General features: G+C 32.8%; 1 protein-coding gene across 1 annotated transcript; it reads right to left on the bottom strand.

The window, feature by feature from the left end:
* Positions 1-7,765: 7,765 nt before the first annotated feature.
* LOC149209754 (receptor kinase-like protein Xa21) lies at positions 7,766-8,647 on the bottom strand. The gene is made up of 2 exons (XM_089398732.1): positions 8,335-8,647; positions 7,766-8,226 (listed from the first exon to the last, which is right to left on the bottom strand). Exons 1-2 carry the CDS (start codon positions 8,645-8,647, stop codon positions 7,766-7,768), a joined length of 774 nt encoding a protein of 257 aa, XP_089254858.1.
* Between the last annotated feature and the right edge of the window lie 833 nt (positions 8,648-9,480).

Below are 9,480 nucleotides of genomic sequence, written 5' to 3'. Positions count from 1 at the left end.
AAGTTGGAATGGCCTGGTTATGACTATTAGTAACTTTGTCTCTGTATCTAGTACTTTAAAGTTTGATGATGTTGTTGGTGTCATCCTTAGTGAGGAAATGAGACAAAAAATCTCCTGTGAGACATTAGGTAATGCTTTGACTACAGAGACTAGGGGAAGAAAAATGGAAAGAGGAAGGAGTTCAGGAAATAGCAGTAAGTCAAGAAAAGGTAGATCCAAATCCAAATTAGAGATAGTGTGTTGTAAATGTGGGAATAAAGGATGCCTAAAGAAAGACTATAAATCTCAGAAGGGAAAAGAAGGAGATGGACAACAAGAGAAAAATCATGAAGCGAATGTGACAGGTGATATGTTGCAATATTCTTTGATTGTTTCATTAAAGAATATTTGATTCCTGCCTATAGATTCAGGGGCCTCACTCCATGCCACACCTGATAGGAAACATTTTCATGACTATGTTCAAGGAGATTTTGGACAAGTTCATCTAGGTGATGATAAACCTTGTAAAAATCATTGGAACGGGTAAAGTTTTTATAAATAAATAAAATGGAAACCAATGGCTATTGAAGAAGCTAAGGCATTTTCCATATCTGAAGAAAAATCTAATTTCAACAGGGTAGTTGGGAGGTGAAGGTTGTGTAACTAATTCACAGACAAAACCTGGAAGGTCACTAAAGGAGCCCTAGTAATAGCGAAAGGAGAAAAGGTTGGTACATTGTATTTATGCAATAATATTTCTAATTCTGTTAATTATTTAACATCCACAGGATCATATACGAGATGTTGGCATCATAGGCTCGGGCACATGAGTGAGAAGGGGATGCAAATTCTTCATTCAAGAAATTTGTTGCCAAAGAAGCACGTTGATTTGGATTTATGTGAAAATTGTGTTTATGGAAAATAGAAGAGAGTCATATTTATTAAAGTTGGGAAGGAAAATAAGATAAATAAATTATAACTTGTGCATATAGATGTATTGGGACCTGCTTAGGTATCATCTCTCGGTGGCTCTCGCTATTTTGTTACTTTTATTGATGATGCAACTAGGAGAACCTGGATTTATTGTATTCGAAATAAATATGATGTATTTGATACTTTCAAGAAATGGAAATATTTGGTTGAGAATGAGTTAGGAAATAAGTTTAAGTTTCTTAGATTAGACAATGGAGGTGAATACTACAACAAATAGTTTGATAACTATTGTTCGGAGCATGGAATTTGCATAGAGAAGACAGTTCCAGGAACACCACAGGAAAATGGTGTGTTATAAAGGATGAACATGACAATCATGGAGTGTGCAAGGTGCATGAGATTTCATGCAAGACTTCCCTTACAATTTTGGGCAGATGTTGTAGATATTGTTGTTTATCTAATAAACAGAGGGCCTTCAAGTTCCTTGGATGGTGGTATTCTAGAGGAGGCATGGATAGGTAAAAAGGTAAACTACTCATTTTTAAATATTTTCAGTTGTGAAGCCTTTGTCCACATCAATAAAGAAAATATAACAAAGCTTGAAGCAAAATCAAAGAAATCATACCTTTTATTGAATATGGTGTAGATGATTTTGGTTATGACTCTTATGATTATAAAAATCACAAAATCATTAGGAGCAGAGATGTCATATTCAATGAAAAGGTCTTGTATAAGGATTAAATGCAAGGAAAGAAATAGGAAAATGAAAACAAGGAATATGCAATGCTTGATGAGATCACACAAAAATTAAAGGTGCCTGAAAATCATAATGATCAACAACCACAACAATAACAGACACCTCAAACACCTGAAAGTGGTGTTAGAAGATATACCACGATAAGTAGACCCACTGAACAATACTATCCTTCATTATATTGTGTATTGTTGACTGATTCTGGTGAACCAGAAAGATATGAAGAAGAAATGTAGGTAGAAACCAGGAAGAAGTGGGAGCAAGCCATGGAAGAAGAGATGGACTCCTTGATGCATAACCAGACTTGGGACTTAGTCAAGTTTCCTGCAAGTAAAACAACATTGCAAAATAAATGGGTTTACAAGTTGAAGGATGAAGATGGAGGAAAATAGAGGTATAAGGATAGACTTGTAGTGAAGGGGTTTGTGTAAAATAAATGTATAGAATTTGATGAGATTTTCTCTCCTGTTGTTAAAATGACTTCAATCAGAACTATTTTAAGTCTATTGGCAGCAGAAGATTTATATCTTAAGTAGTTAGATGAAAAGACAACCTTTATCTATGGGGATTTGGAGGAAGAAATATACATGCATCAGCCACAAGGGTATGAGGTCAAATGGAAGGAGAAGTTAGTATGAAAATTGAAGAAGAGCTTGTATGGCTTAAAACAGGCTCCAAGGCAGTGGTATCTAAAATTTGAAAGGTTTATATTTGAACAAGGTTATACTATATTATATTTTTATTATACTTAGATGGCATGCTTAGTGCAGGGTCTAACATGTAGGAAATAAATTTTGTCAAAGGAAAATTGGCAAATTCATTTGCAATGAAGGATTTGGGTGCTACAAAACAAATCCTTGGTATGAGAATAACTAGAGATAGGAAAAATCGCAAATTAACATTGTCTCGGAGTGAGTACATAGAAAAGGTATTGGGAATATTTAATATGCAGAATACAAAACCAGTTAGTACACCTGTGGCTAGCCATTTCAAACTAAGTAAGGAGATGTGTTCCAAGACTCGGGAAGAGATGGATTATATGTGTAAAGTTCCATATGCATCAGAAGTTGGAAGATTAATGTATGAAATGGTCTGCATAAGGCCTTATATTGCGCATGCAATGGGAATTGTAAGCAAGTATATGAACAATCCAGGAAAAGAGCATTAGCTCATAGTAAAGTGGATTCTCAGGTATTGGAGAGGTACCACAAATCAATCATTATGATTTGGTGGTTTAAGCATTCCTCTACAAGTATATGTTGATGAAAATATGGCAGGTGATAGAGATAATAGGAGGAGCACCATAAGGTATGTGTTTACCGTAGGTGGAATAACTACCAGTTGAGTTTCAAAATTGTAAAACATTGTTTCACTTTCAACAATGGAAGCAGAGTACATTGCTTCTACAGAGGCTAGTAAATAAATTATTTGGTTACGAAGGTTTATGTATGAATTGGTAAAGAAGATGGAGATGGGAAGGTTATACAGTGACAACCAGAGTGTCTTCATCTTGCAAAGAACTCAGGATTTCATTCCAAGACTAAACATATACAATTCAAGTACCATTTCATATGGTCTGTGTTGGAAGATGGATAGTTGAAGTTGGACATGATACACACTAGCCAGAATCCTTCATATATGTTAATAAAAGTTGCAACTAGAGAGAAACTGAGATTCTACTCAATTTCAATTGGTCTTCAAGTATGATGGTGAAGATGAGAAACAACCAAGTTGAAAGTGGAAGAATTCTCCAACAATTGAAGCATCTATGGAGTTGATATAATCAGTCTCCAAGTAGGAGATTGTTGGATGTGGAGCCTAATTATCTTCCTAATTCAGAGGTCATGTTTCAGCGATGTTTGGATCCCAATCCCTGCCAGTGTGATGTGGGGACGATTCCCCCCCGACTATTGCTACCTCGAGGGTCCATGTGGAGCTCCTACATATTTTGATCTGCCCCTGGCAGGGGTTCAGGAGCAATGCCCCCGAAGCAAAAAATAGATGAAAATTTTCCTTGTATAATATTGTAATTTCATAGTCAATCTGGGTCATTCATTAAGTGGATGATCTTATGGTAGAAATTATGTTTAATTTAGTGTTTTTTGTCCTAGAAGGAAACCCATCGGTTTATATGAAGGAATTGTATTGCAAATGTGTATTATTATGTTGAGCGAGACAGAGAGAGGATACTATGTGAGAGAGAAGAGGAAATTACAGTGGATCTTTTGTAGATTGTATCTCTTCATTTTGTTGGATAATATAAAAGGAAGGATTGATTGTTTCTCCTTTGACATAGCCCAAATTGAGTGAACTACCTATATCTGTGTCTCTCTTGTTTTACGTGTTTCTGTATTTTGTGTTTCCACAATATTTTGTTTATTTCATTTCTCCGTTAATTAATTTCTAACATAATTCAGATCTCTTTTCTCTATACTTTCAAAGATATTCCTTAAGGAAGTTGGGTCTCTTGAATTCTCCTAAAATCAAACGTCAAAAATAGTCAATGTGTTATTATTGCCATAATTTTATTTCTTGGATGTTCCAGACTATGAAACTTGGATGATTTAGAGAAAATATCTCAAGATATATGTGGTAGAAATTTTTGAATTTGGTCCTCTATAATTTACAAGATATACTATATGGAATATTTTGGTTTTAGAGAAATAAATAGTGCACATAAACTAATTAATGAAATGCCCCTTCAAAATGTGGTTTTTATCGATGGTGATTAGATAATGTGTGGGAATTGTTTGATAAAATTCTTAGAGAAAATGTGATACCCCATAGCCCTCATGCGGGATTAAGGGTTGGGTGTGTTACAAAGTGGTACCAGAGATAATTGTTAAGCTTGTGAAGAAGAAAGCGTTTAAGGTACCACGTATGTTGCAGTAAATTTTATTATGTTTCTGAACCCAATTTCATATTTAATCAATAGATATATTAACTTTGTTAGGAATTAAGTGTTGATTGCTAGGTTTGCAGGAAAATAAATAAATTACATAGATATAAATACTAATAAAATTTTGCGTCAACAAGTATAATATAAATGGAAAATTCCATTGTATGAATAATAGCATGAATAACTATGGTAACGTAATTTTCATAAACTAAAATGTAGAAGAAATATGGGCATTTGATTCATGTGTATTACTCCTTATTCCATTTGTATTTCTAAGGAAATTAGATATATGCTTTGTCTCAATCTCCAAGAAGCAACTACATATCACCCCCAAATCATTTCTAAGGTTCTCCAATATCGTTACCACATCTTTCATAGTTGTTCATTCATTGGTTTAATGTTTTGAGAAAATCAAACTAACGCATAGTACATAAAGTAATTGTATACATTATTTTCTACAAATCCATCTCCATCCACCTCGCTAAAAATACTTAAGAGAAATACTTCCTTCAATTTGTTTGGAAACACTAGCTTCACTCACTTGTGCAAGTTTACATTTCCAGAAAAACATGTCATCTCAAAAAAAATTGGTTGCTTCCTAGTAAGCATTTCCACTAAAAAAAATATCATAACTATATATATCTACTTTGGTAAACACTATCTCAATTAATCCATACTCCATATTGAAGTCAACCTTCATTATATTTTACTTGACCACTGTGTACAAAAACTATTGATGAGGAAAAACAAGTAAAATTAATGTTCTAAAATGTCATACTTGGGACAATTTATCCCATGGATTCTTTCAAACCAAATGTTGAAGTGAGTTAGTACGGGTTGCATTCATTAATTTTTCGATACCAAAGTCCACTATATGGACCATCATGTCTTCATCCAAAAACACATTATTGGATTTCAAATAAAAAAGTACCACTTGAACAAAAGAATCATGATGAAAGTACTCCATCGCATGGGCCACATCTATGGCAATATCCAATTGTGTTTTCAAAGCCAATTCACATACATCTTCACCATTATTGTCATCCCTACAAATGCTTCTCCAAGCTTTTGTTAGACATATATTGGAACATTAATCCTTTAAAATGGAGGTTGGAACATGAAGTTATGATTCTCACCAGATTTCAATTTTGAACCTTTTGTAGAACACTACATTCTAATCTAGAACTCTTGAAAACCTTGTCTTTTGCAACTAGAAAATTTATGTAGCCACAATTATGTCATCGCTAAAATTCCTTTATAAATTAACCAAAACTCCTCATTACTAACAAGTTGGCTTTGGTAAATCTATTAATTTCTATGTGAAGCTCATCATATGAGATCCTTTTCTAATCTAACCTTTAGACAATATGTTGCAAGGAATTAACATTTTGCATACACTTATTTCCTTTCGAAATGAATCCCAAAAGTAGACAACATAGTACAACAACAATAACTACATTCATTAGCAATAATACTCGTTCACAAATGCAAAATGATCTCTTGTTGTTTGAGAGATAGGTAATTGGAATGCTTGTGGTTTGAAAAAGATAGGGTTTCCAATAAAGGGCATGAAAATTGTTTTTTTATATAATAAAAAAAAACCCTCCTTTTGGAATTTCCCCAATGAGATTGTTGAAAGATAATTTCAAATACTAAAACATTTTCAAATGCAAGAGTAATTTGAATTGTCCTTAATAGGGAGTTGGAAGAAAGATCTAAGTTCATAAGACTCTGTAAATTTCCAATTGAATTTGGAGTAGATCCTAATAAGGTAGTTTGAGATAAATTCAATGAACATACCACTTAGAAAATTGTGAATTGAAATCTATGTGATTTATGGTTTTGAAATAATAACATATTTATACCATATTCAAGAAACCTCTATCCATTGGAAGCTAGAGAGGCCAACTTAGCATAAAACCTTAACTTTTATCACTCGCTACTTTATTAATAGGAGCATAGAATAAAACGTCTTCCATATCCCATTGTTTTGTCAATAACATTAACTATCAAATTGAAGTATTTGCTAGAATATAAGAAGCCCTAATACAAGAAGCCAAATATCTACATGGTCAACAAGAGTCCTTTGAAGAAAAGAAGGGTTGAAAGGGTAAGGAAATCTCTCAGACATGTCTCCAACAATGTATGGGGATATAAAATTTATATATGATATAATTATAATATAACTAAAAAAAGTTCTAAATTGTTAAAAATTATAATAAGTCATGGTTTTGTAACATAAATTTTCATGTCTTTCAACATGATTTTTAGATCAAAATTGTATACTTAAATATTCGTGCATTGTATACAGTTCACCATCAAGTTCCATTAATGGCTCACTAATCTCATTAATAAGAAAATTAAAAAATCATATTTAAGATTAGAACTTAACTTTTGAATTTTTATTGATAATATAAACAAATTATATATAACTGAAATTTTAATGGATCAAATGATATATTTAAAAGAATAGAATTGTTCTTGATGTTTCATCAATTTGATTTACATGAAAATTAAAAAATCACATCTAAATGGGAATTCAACATTTAAATTATTGTTAATGACATAAACAAATTAGTTATGGTTAAATTTAATATATTAATCCAGTAATTTGCGCTCTAAAGATAATACAATTAGTTTCATATCACCTTTTGTGAGAGAGGTTTTTATTTTGTAGATATGAATGTTGACATCATGGATAATAGTAATAAATCACATTAAGATATAATTTTTTCATTTGGTTAATAAAGTGTTATTAAAGAATGTAATTTTCACATTAATGATAATCATAAATAGATAGTAAATATGAACAAAAGTTTGGTCAAATAATTAAAAATAATATCAAAAGTGTAATTAAAATCCAATATAATTCATAAAATCAATCCGCTGATCTAAAAAAGTGTGTTTATAAGTTATAGGCTATTGTTATTTTTTAATTATATTCTTTCATTTATAGACAAATAAATAATGAAATTAATTTGAGACAACTAAAAACATTGTCATTATGAATGGCCAATAAAATAAACCAATGTATAGTTGCAATGTCACAAAAGCGTGTACTTTTTATTTTGGTAATACTAACATACAAATATAAATACTAATAGAAGTTTACTTCAACGATTATAACTTAAAAAAAACACAAGTGCCATTGTATGCACCATGGAAATATTGAAATCTTCTAGTATTGCAATTTTCACAAACTAAAATGTAGAAGAACTATGGGCATTTGATGCATGTGTATCACTCCTTGTTGCATTTGTATTGCTAAGCAAATTAGATATGCTTTGCCTTAATCTCCTAGAAGCAATTGCATTTGCCCCCAAATCATTTCTAAGGCTTTCCAATACCATTACCACATCTCTCATAGTTGGTCGTTCATTAGGTGAATCTTTTGAACAAATCAAACCAACTTGTATAAGAGAAGATATGCAATTGAATACATTGTTTTCTTCAAATTCATCTCCTTCCACCTCCCTAAGAAGGTTGTTGTCAATTACCTCCTTAACGCTGCTTGGAAAGGCTATATTTACCCACTTGTGCAAGTTCAAGTCTCCAGAAAACATATCATTAGTTGGTCGTTTCCTCGTAAGCATTTCCAATAACAAAATGCCATAGCTGTAAATATCTCCTTTGGTAGACACTGGCTGACCGAATCCATACTCTGCATTTAAGATAACATTCATCAAATTTTACTCTATTATTCCATACAAAAATGTTGGTGAGACATTTATAAATGAAAAGCAAACATTTAACATTCTAAATATCATACCTGGTGCAATATAGCCCATAGATCCTTTCAAAGAAAGTGTTGAAGTAAGTGACTCAGTAGAGGTTTCATCAATTAACCTTGCAATACCAAAATCTGTTACATGCCCTGACATGTCTTCATCAATAAGCACATTATTTGGTTTTAAATCACAATGCACTACTTGCACAAATGAATCATGATGAAGATATTCAATGGCATGGGCCACATCTATTGCGATGTCCAATCTTGTTTTTAGTCCCATTTCACATGCATCTTCACCATTGTTGTCATTTGCATTAGGATACAAATGCTTCTCCAGGCTTCCATTAGACATAAATTTGAACACTAATCCTTTGAAATCAATGTTGCAACATGAGGTTATGATTTTCACCAGATTTCAATGTCGAGCCTTTTGCAAGATGCTACATTCCGCTTTAAAACTCTTTTCAGCCTTGTCCTTTAGCAAATGGAAAACTTTTACAGCAACAAGTGTGCCATCAATCAAAATTCCCTGTTCCCAACAAGTTGGCATCGGCAAATCCATTAGTTGCTATATGAAGCTCTTGATATGAGATCCTTTTGTGCTCCAACCTTTGCAAAATGGCTTGTGAGGAATCAAAGTTTTGCACAGGCATATTTTTGTTCCAAAGGAATCCCTTTTGCAAAGGAATCCCAAAAGTAAACAACATAATATAAAAGCAGAAACTCCACTCACTGGCAGTATCAATCTTTTCACAAGTGCAAAATGATGTCTTGGTGTTTGACATGCAGGCAGTTGAAATACTTGCAGTCCACAAAGGCTAGGATTTCTAATTAAGGACATGACAATTGTTCTATTTGCAAAAAACCCTCCTTCTGGAATTTCCCCAAGTGAAATTGTTGAAAGACAAATTCAAGCTTTGAAGCATTTTCAAATTCTTGAGTGTGACCACTGGTATTATACCTGATAAGTTGTTCGAAGACAGGTGTAGACTTGCAAGGTTTTTTAAATTTCCAAGTGACTCCGGAATAGACCCTTGGAAGGAATTGTGAGATAAGTTCAATAATTGTAGCTCATTGCAACTTCCAAGTGCAGGGGGGATTGCCCCAATCAATTGATTGACAGAGATGTCTATAGCTTGAGCCATTGCAATTTTACCAATCTCCATGGGCAAGGAACCTTCTAAT

This window comes from Pinus tabuliformis, chromosome 1_2, assembly GCF_031772625.1.
Source record: "Pinus tabuliformis cultivar Carrire ecotype Pingquan chromosome 1_2, CPIR1, whole genome shotgun sequence".
NCBI lineage: Eukaryota > Viridiplantae > Streptophyta > Pinopsida > Pinales > Pinaceae > Pinus > Pinus tabuliformis.
The sequence above is the reverse complement of the archived record's forward strand: the minus strand, read 5'-3'. Positions and strand labels throughout refer to the sequence as shown.

Bases quoted from the DNA above. Each gene is read 5' to 3' on its own strand.
- LOC149209754 (XM_089398732.1), bottom strand. From the start codon at position 8,647: ATGTCTAATGGAAGCCTGGAGAAGCATTTGTATCCTAATGCAAATGAC. The intron at 8,227-8,334 runs GTATGATATTTA...TCTTAAATGCAG, and splicing joins TATGGGCTATATTGCACCAG to AGTATGGATTCGGTCAGCCA.